Below are 21,555 nucleotides of genomic sequence, written 5' to 3' on the forward strand. Positions count from 1 at the left end.
GGACTGGGGGGAAGATGGGGGAAGAGGCCCAGGAAATTGTTTCAAACATATAAACACTCAGCTTAACAATTTGCATGTTCATGGAGTTTTAGGCCCCTCACTTCCCTGCAGGAGGTACCAGAGGAATTTTGAGGAAAAGAGGAAAGGTTCAACAGGGATCCCGTGATACAGAACAGGAGGGATGCCATTTGCAACAGCTGTATAGCCAAATGCAGAAGCTACCCAAAACAAAAGGCAAAATGCTGTAAGGTAAAACATTATGTTGGGGTTTGGTTGCAGGCTGTTTGTTTGTTTGTTTGTTTGTTTATTTTTAATGGAAAAATAACTTTTTTGGAATGTATAAAAGCTAATTGTTTTCATGGAAAATTTTGCTTTGTGGAAAGTGCAAAATATCTGTCTCCCTTTCAAGCAGCACTGATGCTCATCCCTGGAGACAGCATGAGCTTTATGGACAGGGACTGAACTGAACGATGATCACACATTTGCAAACTGCAGAAGGGGAGAAACTTTGTCATATTAAAGGCATTAGAGGTTTTCTTTCTCTCTCTCAAAATTATTCAAATACATGGTGGACTTGGAAAGCAAACAATCAGGGAATTCCACAAATGAGTAAGTATTCAGGAAGCTTCAACTCTTAGTTAAACATTAAGCATATAAAATATTCTGGTTTACAATTGACAGTAATGTCTACTGCACTTACATTTGGCATTCAGCTGAGTGTTGACTTTTCACTCAAATTACATTCAGGAAGAAATTTTTAAAATAAACAAGTTTCATCTGATCAAAAATTCGCAGGCAATTAACTTTTAAGTATTTTATCTACATTTCATTTGTTGAAATTTTTTTTCTCCACAGAAGGATAACTGCAAGTGCAATAAGTGACTACTGAAAAATTATATAGTTTTTCATATGAAAAAGAAGTAATATCACTTTTTAAAAACAATCTTTAAACAAAAGATACTTATTAAGAATACAAGAATAAAATTTGCAAAATACTGTACAAAGATCCCAGAATGAAATAATTTCCATTTAAAGATACTATTTTGAAATAAAATGTGCACTTTAAGAACAGCTATTTTGCTAAAACACTTTATAAATGGCTTAAATTAAATTCTATTCTGTTATGCGATGCTATTTAAATGGTACATAAAAATTACATTATTACTCCCAAAATAATGTGTCATTTCATATGGCATATATCCCTCTATGGTACCTTTCTCTCTCATAAAAAATAGTGAATTAATTTTCTTTTTCACTTAATCATTTGAAAAGTTAGATACTAGATTGCTTAAATATTTTAAAATCTCAATCCAGTATTTAATAGTGCCTTCTCCCTGGCTGAGTGTGCTGTTGGATGCCTGAATATCACATGATATTGCTTCAGTTTGGTAAACAAATAATCTGATCTGTATAAGTAAAAATAGTTTCTAGAAAAAAAAATCCCTGAGGCTTCTCCCAGGCAGAATTTGAATAATATTAGACAATGACAGACACTAGCCAATCATTATCGTCAATTGCAGGAACTTCCAATGTAACAACATAAGTGGGTTCTATGTTAAAATAGTTTTAAAAGACATTAAATTGTAGATTAATGGGAAAGGAATGAGAACTGTATAGCTAATATTTATAATAATGGCTACTTAACAAATTTTCAATTTTTCTTGTCACATTTATTGCGAGAACCTGGTATTTTTATCTTTAACTCCTTAACATGTCATCAGCTGCAAGCATTACTCCTGACACACAGTGGTGTAAATGAGGTAAAACTGGTATTCCTGCTCAAAAAAGATGTTCCACCTATATTTCCAGCCCTGCCAGTGTTTGACTGTGGGAATCTGGGCAGGGCATGTAGCCACTGCAGGATGGTCACACGCTTCCTCTCTGTCTGAAACTGCAAACATGCTATTTAATAAGCCTGTCATCTGACTCCAGTCATTGTCAGCCTCAAAGACCAAACCAGTTTGTGTACCTTGACTTGCAGCTGAAGACCCACACAGTAACAGACTGGGTCTGCTCTCTAAGAGCTGCGCTGATGACTCTAGCCCTGGAGCTCAGCTACCAGCAGCCAGAATAAAGTGGAGTGCATAATCACTGATCACCTCTCTTCTACATAAGTGAATCCTGCCTCACTAACGAGGATTCCTTATTACTGCAAGGACCTCACTTTATGTAAACACAAGGACCTACTGCCCTTGGGTAAAAATCTGAATGATATTTAGATTACTGGGGGACAAAAAGGAGAGAAAGGCCAAGAACACCTTCCCAAGCTAGAAGGAATTCCAGATAAATATTCCTAAAGTGTTTAAGCTCAACATCTGTTCAATTTCACCTCCCATTTAAAAGCATGATTTTCAGTAGCTGCTAATATGCATTTCCTATTTGGAGTGCCTACTCTCTTCCACAGAACAGGAGTGCATTTGTTCATTCTGCCCTAATATTAAAAATAATCTCTTTAGGCTACTGCTTCCTATGTGCTAGAGGGCTTTAGCCAGTTTTCATGCACTTGGCTCTAGGGGCTCTGCTTTCCAGTCGAAATTCAACCAGGAATCAGGAAACACGGCTGTGCCCTTTGCAAGGGTTACTCTAAGTCCTTATTTAAATTTCGGTGTTTGTAAAGTTCATCCTTTTTATACTCCTTTTCATCCTTTCTTTGACTGGCATTATTAGGAATGCATGTTGAAATATCTCCATGCTTCAAATGGGGACAAGACTCCAATTTCTGTCCCTCTCTTGCATGTTTCTCCAACCACACTGGAAAAACAAGCTATTTCCATTTCAGAAACACCTCTTGTTTATGCATGGTCCTCTGGCATACAGTGACTATTCATAAGCCAGCTGAATTTTTTACCTGACCACCAAGGCACCAAAGAACACTCTCTAACCAAATACTTGGTCAGACCTAAAGCTAGCACTAACTTTAACTCACAGGATGATTACCTGTGACGATATCTCAAAAATAAGGCCAGATGGCTCTTGTACGACCAGAGATCTGTCTGTGTTTAGAAAAGACACCAAGCAGTGCACATGGCAGTCAAAGATTTGGTTATCTTATTTTGGTAGTGGCAAAGTAATAAGCTTACCTGTCCATCCCACAATCACTGAAAGCTGAATTTATTAGGGCTCAAGAGATATTTCTATAATCTGCTTCCTTTATTGCTACTTTACTTAACATATATATATTTGCACATAAAGAAAAAACAGTTTATAATCAAACACGGAACAAAATAAAATTTAAGTATTCCTACTGAATGGCATGTTAATGGTAAGTTCATTTTTATAATTCTTTATCATGAGATGGAACTGAAGTGATTTGTTTAGCCTAAAAGCTATCATCTGTTTACCATCTATTTTTCACTAATTACCCCCCAAAGAGTACTGTTGCTTACAAGAATGCTTTAAACTGTCATTTTACTTACAAGCAGTAATTAAACATTTCCTTTCAATTGCCACAAAATACACAATCTCTTATTATTGTTCTTTTCAATTAGTGTAATTGAGAAATTAATTAAGTTATAGGGAGATTTCTGAATAGGATTTGTTTTCTTAGACTGTTCTTTATCTTTCACAAATTTGCTTTTTACTGCTTTAAAAAGGGAAGTGAAGCAGCATGAAAACCGGGATCAGTTCCTCTCTTCAGAGGCAATGACAGGACTCTGATTTAAAGAAACAACAATCAGAGCCCCAAGGCATGAGAAGAAAAACATCTCTCCTCTCTGCTACACTTGGTGAAACTGTATTCAAGTCTAAGGCAAGATGATTTTCTTCCTTATAGAGAAAGACATTGTAAAGATGACAACTTATTTAAAAAAATCAGATATGCTGTAATGGTCTCCTTAGAGTTGTCAGTTTTGAAGCAAAATTTAATACCTATTCTGTCATCTTGTACAATAATTTTCCTTATCTTTTAAACAACTTGAGTTTCTTTTTCTTTTTTTTTTTCTTCCTCTTTTTTGAATTTACTTAGCCAGTAAGAAAGAATATACATTAAAATAAGTGCCTAGACGGAAGGAGCAGGAGACAAAAGGAGTTATTCCCCAGACAAGCAGTCTACGGAAGCAAAAAGGATCAGCTAATCTCTGCTGGGTCACTTCAGTTCTGGTCACAAGCAGCATTTTGTGCAGCTCCAGGATCCACGATGGGGACATCCGGACCTGGGCACCAAACACACACTTGTCAATCACCTGTTTCCTTTTTGATGTAAGTTTTTAGGGATGTGTGTTAATTTTTTTTATCAGAAGCACTGGTTTCCTCTGTCATGAGCTTCACCTCAACCCACTGATCCTGCTGCACAGAAACATTGCATAATGCTAAATTGTGTCCCACAATGCCTGTAGCTAAACTGGCATGCTTGGTTGTGAGCATCTCACCCACAGGAAATCCAATTACTTCAAGAAGTAAACTGAAGTAGCAATTTAGAAAAGAAATCTAGAAAAATGTGTAATTAGGTTGAAATTATGTAACTTTGTATCTATTGTTTAATAGTTGCAATGAAAAGAAGAAGAAAGCAAGTTTTATTAACAGCGTAATTGTTACATCTGCTTGGTGTTGTGCCAACAGCTATGCTAGTACTAGCAGCACCAGCACACACAAGACAGGAACACTGGCACAATACAGCTGCTGATCCTGGTAATTTTATCTCCGATAATACCTAATTATGGCTTCCCAGTTCCTTTCAGATTAATTACTGAAAAATGCCAATTCATCAAAAATAACTTTTTTTAATGCACCCAGTTTCACATTTTTCAGTTCCATGTCAAGATACTTGCAGGCCAGTAAGTTTATCTTACATGGGAAGGTCCGTTCAAAGCTAAAGGGAGAAACAAAGAGATTCTTCAGTAAGTAAAGTTGCTCTGTTAAAGGATGTATTGCTTTTCTTGACCTCTGATCAGAGACCCAAAACTGGCCTTCCCTCATTTCACAGCAATGTCTTAATGATGAGGAAATGGTTCTTCAAGGCTGGGCAGGGCATCTCCCAGTGTCTTTTCTGCTTATCTATTATACATGTATCAAGATAAAGACAGAAAATTCTCTTTGTAAGGATATCCTTTGTAAGGATAAAAATATTGATGTAGATGATCACATTTCACCTTGCTTTTCCAAGAACGCGTAATCACTTACATAGAATTAAGGTGGTGGGAAGCACAAAGAGTCATCCCACACAGATGCTACTCATGAGGAAGAAAAGCCTACACAGGGCCATTGGCTGCAACTCATCCACCTCCCTGCAGGCATTTCACACGTAAACACCTGAGTCCGTGTCAGACAAATGCAGAACTAAGATTTTTTCAGACACGTAGGAGCTTAAAGGAGACCAGACAACCTCTGCTCTGAACAGGTAACCTCATTAATACTATTATTACCTTACAAACTATTTAATATCTGCTGTGTGAAACCTTGTATATTTTATTTGAGCATAGAGCTAGATAATCTAGCATGACACAAACAGCCCTTCCATTTACAAATGAGACTTGAAGATCATACCTTATTTTTTAGATAATCTAAGACTCTTTTTCAAACTGTTCAGGTCTCCAGCGTCACCTAAAAGACTGAGTTTAACACACAGTGTCACACAATATTCATGCATTCTTCACCAATAACTGCAGCAGTCTCGACAAGCTGCTCTTCATCTTCATGTTCACAGCTGTTTTGTTTCATTTCTTCTTCTAAACTAGCCATAATCTTCTTTTTCTTACTTTACTTTTTTATAGTCTTGAAGTATACACACTTCAGAGACATCCTTAGAGAAATAAATTTATGGCACCTGAATGTTTCTCTGATAAACGACAGCCATGGCAGGAAAGCAATACTCCAAGCAACCTTTTGTACTCTCCCAAAGAGCATCATTATAGACCTGACTGTTCCAGAGGAATGACTGAGCAACAGGATGTATTCTCACATTCCAGAATTATGGAATTTATTCACTAGGTACAGAAAAAAACCCTTTAATTTTTAATGACTTAAAGATAATTTTTGATTAGAACAAAAATGATGTATATATGAGAACTACAGGCTCTATCAGGAATGGAAAAGCCAATGAAACATTCTGCAAAGAACAAATTTAAAGGCAATTTATAGCTTTCTTCAAAGAAATAGACTAATGATTCCTGTAAGAGTTCTGGTTATGAAGACATAATTCAATGCATTGACCATTTGATCATCCAAATTCATCAAATCTTACACAAAGAGTAGGTCTTACTTTTTATTCTCCAAAACAATGCAAAAAGTTCTTAGTAATAGTGGATGGCTTCCCACATCTTGATGGAGATTTAACTCTCAAATTAATGTTAATAATGTATTTCTGTGTTGAACATTTCTGCAGAAACATTAGTTTATCAGTATATTCAGCATAGCTGGGCTCATTCAAAAGCGAAGTCACAGAGCTGTTGAAGAAAAAGAATGGAGCTTCTGTGAAATAATACCTTTATTTTCTTTTCCAACTTTTTTCAGAACAAGAAGGAGAAATAGAAAGTGCTTAGACAAAATGGGCAAAACACCTGTAGGATGCTACGGAAAAACTATGAAAGGAGTAAAAGGCTAATAAAGGGTTCTTAAACCATTCTACAAAAAATTCTAAAGTCCTAAGGATTCCTCATAGTTTCTTCCACTTACAGAAATGTGGTTCATGAAGTGCAGATTTATTTGTTCCATTCTTAAGTATTTTAGAACCACTCTACTTAGCACCTGAAATTTTAGGAAAATTTACCTTAGAGTTGAATAAAGGATCCTGTATTTCCAGAGCAAGAGAAGCAATTTGCACTCTAGTGCCACTGGCTGTGAGTATGATAGTCTGCCATATATACTGTTTTTCAGGCCCAATGGATAATTCACTTCTATTCAGAGCTAGTCCCCCAAACACCACTACCAGCACTAACAACCGTGTCTCATGGAAAGGCTGCAGTGCAGGTCCCCTGCTGAAGCTGAGGAGGAATCTGCATAGCTCTGCCAAGGAGAGCTCTTCCTGGTAGGCAATGCAAAACGCCTGATTTTGTTTAAAAAAAAATTGGTTTTGAAAGGAGCCTTTTTTCCCCCATTTTTAAAGCATGAAATAGATAAATAAAAACTTACCTTTTCATTCTTCCAGAGATATTTGATCTAGACCACAAGGAAAACCTTGCAAAGAGAATAGCAGTGCACCCCCAACAGAGAAAGCTACACCTGGGCTATGTGAAAAACACAGGTAACAAGATGCTGAGGCAAGAAAAGCCTTTTGATTTGTATTTTGTTTTTAAACTGAATCTGAGGAAGACCTGGAAGAATTCAGAACATCTTCCCAATAAATCAGTATATTTTGAAGCTGTAGACAGTGGAATTTTGAGCAATCATAATCAAATATAGCACAAGGGTCTGCAATGCTAATTCCTGAGAACTACAGAAACAAAATGTTGCTTCCACTAAAACTTCAGTGTTGCCTAAGAACCTCACTGTAGATAATAACTACCTAACAATTAGATGGTAACCTAACAATTTTAAGGCAGAAACCACTTCAAGTATAAGCTGGCACTTCCTTCTGTTTTTCACAGCACAAATTGATGGCTAAAACAGAAGCTCTCTCTGCCACCCAGGAAGAGTGGGTTAGAAATAGCAGATAATGTAAGTTCAAATGTAAAACTTTGTTTTGAGCAATTTTCTGCTTTAGCCCTGGTGTGTTGCAGAATTCCAGGCTAACACTCTGAGGAGTTGCCTTCATCTGCTGCCGAGAGAGATGGCTCATTTTTTCAGCCTGCCTGATTGATCCCTCCTCTGCTCAGAACTGTACTACAAGTTTAAAAGCCACATGCAATGGGCTTACACCTAATATTAATGGATAGGCCACAGCACAGTGCTTTCATCATTCACTTTTCCCCCTTTCTTCTCCTTTTTCACATTATTCTATGTAGTTACATCACTGGACCCTCCCCAGGAAGCTCTAACTTGATGTTAATTGGTACTGAATCGTTTGGAAAATGAAAGCTTTCTTTTCCCGTCATGGAAAGCATCTAAACTGTGCAAGTTTTAGATGAGTGTCCTGCCTTCTCCAAACCACACAAAATAGACTGGCTTTGTGGAGGGTTTTGAGGAAGAAGAGGACAAAAGTCTCTGACAGATGCAGAGACTACCTTAGAAACAAACATGGGGACTGGGGGCCGGTAGACTGAGAATCTATGGAAGAAAATAAAACAGAGATAAAAACAAGGAAGAGCTAACGTTTATATAGTTCCAAATAATTTCTGGTTTTGGTACTATTTTGCAAGGTTATGCTGTTCTCTACTATCTTAAATCATAAACTTTTGCAGAGCAAGAGCATGTTTTTTATATATTTTGCAAACAAATCTAAGCCACAATCTTTCAGCAATAAACAAAAGTATCTTTTCATTTCCTGAGTTACATATACTGTTGGTTTTATTGTGCTATCATTTTTCATGCAGAGTTACTCTCTGACTGTTATAGCTTTGTTTTGAAATCAATGGACCAATATAGTTCATCAGATTTTTAAATCTCTTTTTTCCCTTTTTACACAAGATTTCAGATTTTTTTCTAGCAACACTGCTTGAAGAGTAAATACTGTTCACTGCCTTACAGCTGCAGCTGATGGAGCAGGGATTATCAGATGCTATCTTGTCTCTGCTCATGCAACCCAAAACTTCCCGCCTGGCTGAACTGGGTAATGTGATATAGTAGTCAAGGTAATCATTGCATTGATCTTCCTCACTTCAGTTCACTTTTATTTGCACTGTCCACACATAGAAGCTGCTGTTCAAAGTGAGGGGATATGCAGGTGGAAATAGTAGGCTCATCTCTATCTCTTTGCCAAAAATTCAGAGTGTGGTCAAATGACTTCCTAAATTCTTTCAGATGACATCATGTACTGCCCAATGAAAGGTTCTTGCTTAGTCATCAACAAATCCCTCAATACAAGCTCCTCTGTTGATCACAGTTCTTACCTAAAACAAGTCAACATCCTCTACCCCCTGGTGCAGTCCCTTCATCCTCACTTCCTCACATATTCTTTGGCTCCTGCCATTTCAAACTGTTTTTTCCCTTGGAAAAACCATAGGAAAAAGCCAGAGATGCCTTTCCACTATCTCTGTTACAGTGACCAGTCATCTTCTGAGGCTCTCTGCCTCAGTTTTGCTTTGAGTCAGCCCTTTTGGTTGCCTCTGGTGTCAGTGGCACTCCAGGCTGAGGATGGGCCATGTCCATCCTCTGGTGCTGCCTGATGATGCCCAAACGGGCTGAACAACATCTATCACTGTGCAGGAATAAAGCAGCAACAAAGACAGATGGACTCTTCAGCCAGGTGACCACCCACCTCTCTTGCTTACATTCCCTACAAAATCAGGGGAAACAAAGACCTATGCCTTAAAAAATGCTGAAAAATTAAAAAGGATTGGGAGGTATCCTATATAGGGGAATTAACTCCATTAATTCTAGTTACCAGCTCCTTCATATTCATAAAAAGAAACAAGAAACACCCAAAGCCTTCACTTCTCACTTGAAAAAAATTCTCAGTGTTTTCCTCAAAACTTTATAAAATTACTTTTATATATGCATCAAATTCTGAAGTTAAGCTTTACTTGAAGCAGGCATCCAGTGCTGCCCATAGTAAACGGGATCTCACTAACAAATATTTTCTCAAAAAGGAGATTGTATAGATACTTATCTGAAAATTACAGGTTCCTAACCCCAACCTTTGAAAACACAGCACTGTGAATTTTTAAAAGTCCTTTTACTATGCTTAGGTAATTAGCATTTAGAAAAATGATTTCTGAAGGTTTTTAAATTTTTTTTTCTTTTGGCAGCAGAAGATGTAAAAGGTAGGTCTAGTGTATTTTAAGAAAACAAATGGAGTCAAAAGCATTTTACTCTATATTTATTACTGCTTGTCCTTTCTAATACGTTTTCTTGAATTAGTGTTACAATATTTTTTCAAGGTTAGTTACCACTTGAATTAAACTGTTAATTTATCACACAAAACAATACAAAAGGGATTTTAAAAACACTCATTTGAAGGGAAAATATTTTGGTTAATATTTGGTTAAAATATTCTGTTATCCTCTGCACTCCAAAGCATTTATAAATATTGAATGTCTTATTAACACAAATTCTTGTATTCTCAAAGTATACATGTATTCATTACTTGAATATTGAGTAACAGGATGATATTGGGAAAGAACTACCATGTACAAGTCAATATAAAAATAATCAATCTTTCTTTCTTCCCTTCTTCCCTAACAAGGTAAAGGAAAAAAAAACCCATAATCTTTCACAGAAAGGATTATATTCTCACTCCTAATATTATATTAGATAATATTGACTGCTATTTCCTTCTATCCATCTGCAAGACATAAGCACAGTAATTCTACTGCAACTTGGAAAATTGCTACCTGCTATAGCTATCTGGTGTGAATCACAGTTTTCTCTTGCTAAATTTGTAACTTTTGCTGTGTTTGAACAGAAAGTTTGAAGCCCAAAATTTAGTTCCTTGGTTTTTGTTTCTCTTTTTTTTTTAATTTATTTTTTGTGGGAATGTATGGTAATTACTGTGGAAAGAAAGCAGATTGTGTGTAAAATCTGACTTTAGAATAACTTCATGCCTTCACAGCTAATTTTATATAGTCATCATGAACATGGTTGCAATTGTAATGAGCTTGCTCTGCAGTTTCATATGGAAAACTGCTAGAAACCTAATCCATAATGCAAGACAGCAGAACACTTTATAGGTAAATTACCCACAACACAGCAATAAATCAAAGAGAGTCCCATCTGTCATTTTAGAAGCAGTGGGAGTCTATTACAGTTTGGCACAGGTATGATGCAGCCGGGTGGAGAGCACTTGGCTTGCACAGTACCTGCCGCCGGGAGGGACCAATCACCTTTTCAGAGATGAAAGGCAAAAATCACCAGCCCAATTACCCCAGCAAGAATGGCTGTAATGAGAAGCTGAAACACAATAATGAACTATCAGGACAAAAGAGGAAAGCAGTCTAGTGAGAATGTTCTGACTAATTTATATTTCTCTCCAAAGTCTTGCCCTCAATCTAAACATCAATATTCAGTTCAACTTCTAGAGAAAAAAAAAATTATTTTTTTAATGTTGCATCATTACAGGTGAGTAATTTCTGATTTTTGATTGGGAGAGGGAATATATTCTTTTCCAAACTTTTTGCAATGCTATCTATCATTCTTTCCTGTTTCAAAAATTGTGAAGACCAATGTGAATATCACAAGTATGTGTACCAAAAATCCAGGTAATCATTATAAACAGAAAACTGATAAAGATGAGAAAGAGAAAGCAAGTTATGGCAGTGAAGGCCTTATCATGACACAATAAATATTTTCATGCTCAGTGAACAAGCTTCTGCCTTCACAACCCACACTATTTCTCATGGCTGAGAATTGACATATTCATTTACATGTCAGTTGATTTCATGATGGCCTTAATTATGCATCAAGTTAAAAGATGCATATAAATATAAGGATTAATGTACCTACAAGTTCTATTATGTGCATGTTCTATCAAATAACAGGATGTGTCCTGTGAAATAAAGTATCTGAAAAGATTTTTCTGAGATTCAGCTGTTTTTCCCCTTCCAGAATGCTTTCCCTTTCAGAACAGTGAGTGGTATCAAGTATGTTTTAATAGCTTGCTTTGTTTTAATAAATCTCATTGCTTTCTGCAAGGACCAATAAGGCTCACAGAAGCCAGGAGTACTACATCTGTCCATTTAGCAGTCTGTGACCTGATGTATGCCAAAACAGCATAAGATGATTCAGAAATAATCCTTATGGCAACACTTACAAACCCTTTTCTAACTATAAGACACCCTGGACTTCCAAATAAAATCACAAATCTGGGAATTATAACTACCAGAAGCAATCCACCAATACTGTGGTGTGCAATGACTCTCAGCCATGCCTAAATATTTAGGAAATAATGATTTTTCTTGTTCACAATACTGCAATGACTACATGGCTTTTGATAAAATGAATACTTACTCCTGAGGTCCTGACATTGTACAAAACTGTTAGCAACTCTTGTACTTGATCACTTGATAAAACACTTCAAAAATTCTTTATTCTTTAAAATACTTCACTGTAGCCAAGCTGAATAGGATATATGTCTGTGAAAGCTGATGGGAATTTTCTAAAAACCTGCAGAAGTAGAAGTTTTTGAAAAGGATTTGCTTTATTTTCGTGTTTGGTTTGGTTTTGTTTTGGATTTTTTTTTTGGGGGGGGTGGTGGTTTTTGTTTGTTTGTTTCCAAGTAGGTCTTATTCCAGGATAAATGAAATCACCCTTCATTTTCCAAAATAAATAATTCCCTTAATGTGGCAAGTATGCCACATTTCTGTGCTGCACAGAAAATACAAGATTTATCTTCCAAGTGGCTCACCTTCTTCAGCAGTGATATGACATGACTTATTGCTAAAATATGCTTTATAAATGAAAACAGGCTATTTTTAAGTAAAGAATCACCGAACATTTTTATGTTACAGTATTACCAGACTTTCTAAAAACTACTATCAGCACCAGAAAATCATGACTTCCATTTTTAAAAAAAATACGTGTAAACATGAAAAGCTACTGAACTTAGAAATCAGTAGTTAATGAGTACTTTGCTGCTCAGATTAGACCAGATCCAGGAATAACATTCTATAACTCCACTATTGAAAATTCAGCTGTGTCCCTAAAATTCAGGTTCTGCAATTTGCCGTTTGAACATCTGTTCAATTTAAGACAAAAGAATCCATAAAACTGAATTTTCAAAGATTTTATGAATGGCATGTAATATGTAAGCATTGGAAACTATAGCAGTTTCACTCTATTTCATCTGACTCAAGTCCAGCATGGATATTTGTGTTTAATTTCATAATATATATACACCACAGGCTGGTGTAAGCCTAGCTAAATAGCGATGAGGTCTTGCTACAGCTCTTCCTTTCCTATGAATTTCCATCATGACCAGAACAGCCTTTTCCCAGACGCATGTGGATATACACAAATCCCTGATATGTACAAATGACATAGTTACAAATACCAAAATTTTTCCAGATATACTTCCTAAGAACTGAAGTAGTTCTAATGAACACACCAAGAACTTGGTACCTGCCTTGCTCCACTTTCAGTTTAACCACCAATTGCTTGAAACTCAAGAAAACAAATAAGTGATGTCTCCTGTTCCTCTTTAGGAAAATAGAGGCGTCATTGGCTGGATGAGTGGCTACCAAGTCTTGATTTACTCTGTGGCAGAGTCCCTCCAGTGCACCCTGTAACAACTGCTCACAGAGGGAAGCTCAAAGAGGTGACCCCCAGTTTTGGAAGGGAGGACCTCAGCTGTGTCACTGCCACATCCAGCCTCTTGGAGGGGCAGGGAAGTGGGAACACATTCCATCCACAGCTCCCCCAAACCACCCAAGGTGCTGCTACCTCTTCCAAAGCACGTCGGGTATGCCCCCATGGACTGTGGGGGCAATTTAGATATCCAAACTGCAGCCATGAGGGACAGACTTGGAAAGTTGGGGCAAGGCCTCAAGCTGCAAAATCCAAAGCTTCCCTGCAGCCCTCATTCTGTTATTCCTTTTTAAATGTTTCTTCCGATGCTTAAGAAATGAAAAATTGTCAATCTGAGCTCCAAATCCTAATGCTAGCTATATAAAAATGCACAATATCATATGATTGTGCAGTTGCTTACTACTTATAACTTACTGGTTGCTTTTAAATTAACTTTATATATAGTTATTACTTTTTCTCTGTAAAAAAGTACATTTAAGTTCCTTTCTTCTCTTGAACTAGACTGATTTAACTGAAGAGATGCTAAATGGTCATAAATTAAGAGATAAAATAAAAGCAATATATGGGATTACATGTCCTTTGGGACATTGGAGACAGTTGTAATTTTTTTCCATTTCTTATAGGTATATAATTGAATTAAACATTTTTATGTCTCTCATATTACTTGCAATTGGCAAAAATGGTCTGATTCTTTTTTCTTTTTTCAACAACTGGGGTGGTTTGAGTTCTAATTAGACAATAAACAAAATATGTAAAATTATAGCATAAAGAAAACTAAAATAAAATTAAATAATAACCTCCCCAGCTAATACCTGGTATTTTATCAAACCAATTTAACAATATTTATGCTATGAGACAACCTGTATGCCACTACAAATCTTGTCTCTAATAGCTTGTTGTTCCTTGATATTTTTTGCCTATGACAGAACATAACAGAGAAAATATTAACCTATCTTCAATCATGAAAATTCTTTGACACTCACAGCATTAGGCAAACATCTTCCTACTAGGAACTGCCAACATCTAAAGAAAGAAAAATTTAACTAATGATCTTCATCTCTTTGTCAAATGACTATTCATTTTGCCTTCTTTGTTTCACACTAGATTGTTAACAACTTCAAGCATATGCATTTCTGGTTCTTCCAAATAAATGTCTTTGTAAAGTCAAAAATCTTTGAGATGTGCTGACTTTCTAGACATTACAAAATGTCAAAGGTGTTGTCACTTAGAATATTGCTTTTAGCTATTACTGCATTCCTCTTTGACTTACACCAAAGTCAGGAAGGAGAGAGTGCTAAGATGACATTGATTTGTTGATTTATTCAGTGCTTTTCTAAGGTAGAATGGTCCATCAAACTTTATTACTGTAAAGAGAATATGGATTAAGTATACCTGAATTGGACATCTCTCTCCTTTTTTATGTAAGCCCTTCACTAATTGATACCAGGATCTGATACATGTATTAAATCTGAGACTTTTTTTTTCCTGTGAGAACAGTTCCAGTACTTCAGAGGAAAAAAGACTGAACTTCAGCAGAGTGAACAGAATGAATCACTGCACTCTTGTTTGTATGACTTCTCAGTGTACTGTCCATCTCCTACATCCAATGGCTTACAATCACTCTTAATTTTCTCTGATACATTTTGGTTTTGGCCTGTAAGAGTAAACCTGTGGAGCAATATTTGCTTCCTTAACATATTTTCTCAGCATGCAATGCTTGGCACAGATCAAATTCTTTGACAGAGTTTGACATTTGGCTTAATGAAATATTGTTCTTATCTTCCTGTGTGTAGTTCTTCCATTTTGAACTATGTTTGTTCTAATTTTGCATGCCTTGAGCTTTGGAAGTGATTTCAGCAAATATTTTATTTCTGGCTGCTTTCAGTGTGAGAAGGACCAGAAATTTCCTTTAATTGGTTACATTCCACAGATCCACTTATTATGTTATTCAGGGAAGAATCAAATAACAACCTCTTTCTTACCTCCACTATCATTCTGTGTTGCCTAGCAATTCACATTAATTTCATTATTTTACATAATTCTTACATGGAAATAAATGGAGCCAATAAATATACAACCCAAGATATATATGTCTAAAAAAAGAAGTTCATCCTGGCCCTTATGTCTGAAAAAAATGAAAGAAGTCTCCCTCTAATTTTTTTAATTTCAGAAGAAAAAAAAAATCAATGCTCTATGCAAAAATAGATAATGGAATATATTAAAACTCTGAAATCTGTAGCTGGAATTTCATCTACCTTTTTCTCAAGTGTCATATACGTGAAATTTAAAAAAATTTTCTCTGTCAGTATTTTAGACAATATCATGACAAAATGGGTACCACAAAATGGTCTTGTATGTAGTTTGCCCATGTATGTAGTTTGCAGAGTAAAGACAAATATAGAATACCCTTTAAGAATTTGTAGTAATGACTTATAATTCTTATGCTACAATCAAAAATTTATTTTAAAATATGATGAAACTATGATAAAGAAATGGTTAAGAATGTACAGACAAGTCTGTACAGTTGTTATTCCTGATAATATATATCAGGGTCTGGGTCTCAGAAATCAGTAGAAAAAAATTCTTTATTGAAGACATCTTTTTAGCCTTAATAACCAGCATAAGAATAGATTCCAGAAAATAATAAACATTTTTTATAAAGCACAGAAATAGGCAATTTCTGGTGCCAATGCCATGCTATTCTTTACCTCAGAAGTCAGGAAACAGCTAAGAAGAAAAAACAAAAGGAAAAATGAATGTATTGAGAATTGCAGGAGCTGAGAAATGCAGGACATTTCTATGCTAATATTTAACAAAGTGTGCATAAAATCAGAGAAAAAACAAACAATTGTGCGTGTGAATAAAATCAGAGAACAAATGAATAAACAAAAAGTTTTGTTTTGCAAAAAGATGAGAAATGCAATACTGCTTCACTGCTACTGGGTTTTAATTTACAAAACAAGTGCAAATGACACTGGCTTTACTCAGCACAGTTTAAAATACATGGATATCTTTACACATGTACTATATTTCTGATGTTCAAAATATTGTGATACACTGCTGCAGCCAGCAAGGTCTGAGGATAATGACTTACATGAGATTTCAGGTGAATACTGACATTCCTTCTGATTTCCTAGATCTGTGTATATGTGTGTATGTGTGTTGACTGTAGCCTGTAATGCAAATGCAGTCATACTTCATGTCCATGGTTATGAGATTTCTGTCCCACAGCTTTCTAGAAATGTCCCATTTGGATAAAATTACTTTCCTTCTTGTTCACAGAACAGACCAAATGAGCCAGTTGAGTTAGGTACCCTACCAGGATTAGCCCTTTGACATTATACTGAGATGGTTCACATGGTCACTGACAGAACTCATTTGGTTTTAATGATCATCTCCACTCTCTTTCTAAACATCTTATTCTCACTTATATTTTATGACACTACAGTGTGTGAAATTTCTTGCTTGCCAACTTGTTTTGAACAGCTGTTTTGTCAGCCACAAGCTAATTTTTCTGTCACTGAACTTACAGTTTATCTTACCTCTTCCTGTCTCTCACATATTGAACCCTTGAACTGGATGCAATTTGAGCTTAACAAAACTGAATATAAACCATTCTTCACCCACACATTCCCATTTCCTCCCTCTTTGCTTCCGTGCAAAGAAAATCCCCCAGTCCATCCTACTCATTTTTTGCCCAGCAAATTCAGGTCATTCCCCTTCATCCTCAGTAGATGCCAAGGTATTTAGTCTCTGCCAGTTTTCTCCCTCAGGTTTGTGTTAGTTACATTATACTGTGATTTCTGCCCAGTTTGCCTTTCTGAACCTTGTTATGGACACATGCCAAATACTATTGCTCAGGCTGCATTTCTTATTGCTGATGTGAACTTTGATTTCACTACTTTGCTCAGCTGACTTCTACCCTGGTATGGCTCCTCCAGTTCCCCATTTACTATAATAATGAATTTTGTCATCTTTTAAGGATCTCAGTAATTCTGCACATTCTTTTTTGTCCCTTACTGAAGTTTATTCTGATCCTTTCTTCCTTATGCCATCATTGCCAGCTATATCTTCCAGTTTCATGCCTTGATCCACACCTGTCTCTGATTTTTATTACACAACTGACACAACAGTTTTAATTAGTTGTTACTTCACAAAGATCCAACCCTGTATCCATTAATGTCTTTTTAATTCCAATCCTACACAGAAAAAATCTTTTACTTTCTTACTCATTAATGTCTTTTTAATTCCAGTCTTACACGGAATAAAACTTTTATTTCCTCTTCATAAAGAACACTCTTCCAACTAACCTTTCTCTATTTTTCCACCTTCAGCCAAAATCCTTTCTGACCTTGGAGAGGATCTTACAGGTCATGGATTCACGTAAACAATACTGTTACTAAGCAAATGAAGACTTCTTCTGAGCACTTCTCTGAGGAAGTTACAAACAAAACTAATTTATTTGGTCTGGTCCTCATTTAAAGGCCATTCTTTTGACATGTTCAAGGGTGATTCCTGAACTGCACTCCAAAGGAAAGACAGGGAATTGTAGACATGCCCAAGCTATCCAGGTCAAGGCCCTGGTTCAAGCTACCTAGATCAAATACCTACAGAATGTTGCAAGGGGATGCAAAGCAAAACTGAATCAAGGAATAGAGTTTTCACAGAAGAGTATAAAGGAACTTGAACATCAAGAATGAGCTGTTCTTTAAGCAAAGTGGGCTCTTGCAAAAATATACTGAGCTCATGGAGTGTTCTGAACTCCTCTGTGTTCAACGACATCTGCCAGAGGCTTCATGTGCTACTAGATCATTTCATGCAAAGAGTTAAAACACCCTCCAATCCAGGACAACAGCCTAAGGAGTTATGAGAAAACGAGTTACCTTTTCTTGGTATTGTCGTCGCGATGAATCCAGGGACTGGATGAGGGCAGTGGCATGACCAACAAACATGGCATAACAAGTAGCCCCCACAATCATACTCAGCATCGTTATCCAGAGGTCAGACATGCTGACGGGGGCGCGGGCTCCGTAACCAATGCAGAGCATGTGGCTCATGGCTTTGAAGAGTGCATATGAGTACTGCTTTCCCCAGGAATCGTTCTGCAAGAAAAGAGACAAGTGACTGAGCCTGCAAGCAGCCGGAAAGAAAATTACGTTTGTACCTGTTTAGTGGGATCATAGATTGCTGCCTCTGAAAGACTAGTCGGGTAATGTATCCTCTATGTTTGAGAAGAGATATTCCTTCTAAATTAACTGTTAGATAAAGTGTCAGAGATTCTGACAGATAATATTTATCACAGTGAAATGAAATAAAATTGACTATTTTTAATTATAAATAACATTATTATACTCTTAAATGTGGGTGCTATCCTAATTACAAGGAAACTAAAGGTCAATTTTATTTTACAACCCACGGCAGATGGATTAGAAAAAGCTGAGTACTCAGACTTATCAACCACAATAAGGTGATATTTTGTTTTAATATGCATATACATATTCCTATAGCCCTATTTCTTTCTTTTTGGAATTGTCAATTTTAACACACAACCATATTTACCTTACTAGATTCCTTTCATTTTTCAAGGACAGAAAAAAAATAGTATTATTTATTGTAATGTTTGCTTAATCTGATTTTTTTTGTGTGTTTGTAATATTGTAATACTGGAATAATCTCAATTGAAAAGAAGTCTTTTTATTCTGCATCATACCAAATCTATGTTCATAGTCACAGTCTGTGAAAGTCAGCTCAAAAAAAAAAGGTGATGCCCAGGTCCTGCATTTCTGATGTGCAGCTACCCCCTCCCAGTCTCTCTGGTAGATAAGAAGGACATGACTTCTTGCTCATAAGCTTTTAAAATTGCAAAGATGTGGGCAGCATCCTCCCTTCAGCCTTACATAAAGACAGTCAAAGGGGCTGTTCCCAGCAAAATGCAGACACCTTAACACACTCCAAAAAGCCCTGGGACTTGTCAGATTTTTCTGTTTTCCAAGCCAAAAGAATGAAACAAGAACAAGGAGACAAACAGTGCTTGCAGGCACGCAACACACATGAAAAAACACAGCATTTACCACAAAAATAACTGAGAACAAATTTAAAAATGAAGTAGGAAGGAGAAAACTGGAATGACAGGAGATAGATTAGTCAGTTATACAGTATAGTGTTTAATATACAGGACCAAAAGTAACAAATTTGTTAACACAGATTTCCATATCAGCAGTAGCATTTATACACAAAGTTAATGTATGACATAAAAATATTTGTCTCTCTCTTCTACTGACACAAGCTGTACTCAAATGCTCCAATTTCTCAAAGAGCTGCAAGCTTGCTCTCTTGCCATTTGAATGCCAAGGTTACTAACTATCCTTGTGCTCCACATCTATTAAAATGCTTTTTCTAGACCTCCTATTAGCCTAAATAACTGGTAACAGAAGATAAGCTGCCAGTTGTTCTAATGTGGATGACATAGTTAGTACTTATTCACTAATGTAATAATTTAAAAATCAATGGTTTCTCTTTACTTAACACTTGTTTAATGTTGTAAGACAAATCTTTTCAGATTTGTGAGCTGTTGCTTTTCTACAAGTTAAAATTTTGTGTCATAAAAACAGCTTAGGAATAGGTTTTGAGCGTCTACACCTTAAAAAGAAAAAAATAAGAAAAAAATAAGAAGTATCTTAGATAGCTGGAAGCCAGGCCGGTTTCAGTGACTAATAAGGAAGTAAATTTCCTATTGTTTCAGACCTTTAAAAAATACCCAAAAAATGAATGACTTGAAGAAACTTCCCCAAAAAATCTCCAGTTCAGTATTCAACTATCCAGTTTGAGCACAGAAAGATCTTGCTGTTGGGGTCGCTGCAGCTATTCTAATGCAAATTCTCTATTTCTCAGGAAAGCAACTTTAAAAAATTAAGGCACCGTTTATTTTGAAGACCTTTCCTCCAGCTGGCATCAAATTCCTTGTGCAGAAATAACTAACGAGGAAATTTTTAGAGACCTGTGTCAAATTCTTTAGCAGTTGTGCTCTATATAGATTAAATTGGGAAAACAATGAACTGCATGCTGGATGAAATATATCCAGGGTCTTTCTAGGCTACAAGTAGTGTAATTAAAGCCACAGCAGTCACAAAGCTGAAAGATCAAATCTTCAGTTCTTGTAGGGCTCCGTAAAGTGGATCTTTCTCCTAAATTTTTAGCATAACTATTATAACTATTAAGTAAAAATAAAAGCTATTCTTGATCCTGCCTATGACTATTTTCTATCATATCCTTGGTGTGACAAATCCCAATTAAAAAACCTTCTACAAAATTATATTTTTACACCAAAGTCTCTGAGTTAATCTAAACACTAATGGATTTTATTTCTTGACTGAGATATTTTCCAGGCCAATGAATCACAGTTTTAGGTAAAATACCATTGTTTCAAGGAAGAGTAAGAAAATGGAAGTGAGGAATAGCACTAAGCAACAAAATAGAAAGAATGTTTCCCACTAACAGGGTAACAGGGTGAGTGAAAAATAAATTGAATACTACTAAAGAAGTACTACCAGAAGGGAATAAGTAGGAGAATAAGAGAGCTGTAATGACAAAAGATAAATAACTGAAAATTTGCAACAAAAGAAGTAAACATAGCCTTTTAGATATATATGTTTATATAGACATATATATGCACCAAAGTGTGATCCAACACCTCAGCCAGTCACGACTGCACCTGAATCCAGAGTGGAGGTCATGGCCATCTCAAATGGCCATTTTTTAATACAAACAGTATCAGTTTTTACTGTGTAGCTTATTATAGACCATGTTATAGGCTAGGCAGATTTCAGGCATTTGTGAATGGATGGTCCTTAGAAGCAGGTCCCCAGACAGTTAGAAAGGCTTTAGCAAAAGGAGAATAAAAAGTAAAGACTGACAAAGCATCTGAATTCAGCTTGGTTTGGCTGAGGATTTTGTTGTCAAAAATAATTTGCCAATGTGTTCTCATTTCTTTTCTTTAATAATGATGGGCTTTTTATAAAATCATGTGCAAAAATTGGTCTTTTTAGTTTACATGGGGAGATTTTTTAAAAAAACTGATCAGCAAATACCATTGTGAAGGGTGCAGATTTCAGTACACTTACTTGTGTTATTCAATGACTTATTCCATATATAAACCACTTAAAAAGAACATTGATTCTAGTGTCAAATCCTGTATATCATGTATGTTACAATTAATGTTACTAAATTAAATAACAATTAATTAATTATTTTCCTATTAGTCTTGTATAACCTAAGGGTTTGGCA

At 36.0% G+C, this 21,555-nt stretch overlaps 1 protein-coding gene across 1 annotated transcript in view; it reads right to left on the reverse strand.

Moving 5' to 3' along the window:
* Positions 1 to 21,555, reverse strand: part of HCN1 (hyperpolarization activated cyclic nucleotide gated potassium channel 1) — a 196,137-nt gene that overhangs the window by 51,020 nt on the left and 123,562 nt on the right. Inside the window, exon 4 of the mRNA XM_039710008.1 lies at positions 18,156 to 18,374. Coding sequence (XP_039565942.1) covers positions 18,156 to 18,374 — 219 coding nt within the window. The remainder of the gene's footprint in view (positions 1 to 18,155; positions 18,375 to 21,555) is intronic.

The sequence above is a fragment of the Passer montanus genome, unplaced genomic scaffold, assembly GCF_014805655.1.
Source record: "Passer montanus isolate IOZ18808 unplaced genomic scaffold, ASM1480565v1 scaffold22, whole genome shotgun sequence".
Classification (NCBI taxonomy): Eukaryota; Metazoa; Chordata; class Aves; order Passeriformes; family Passeridae; genus Passer; species Passer montanus.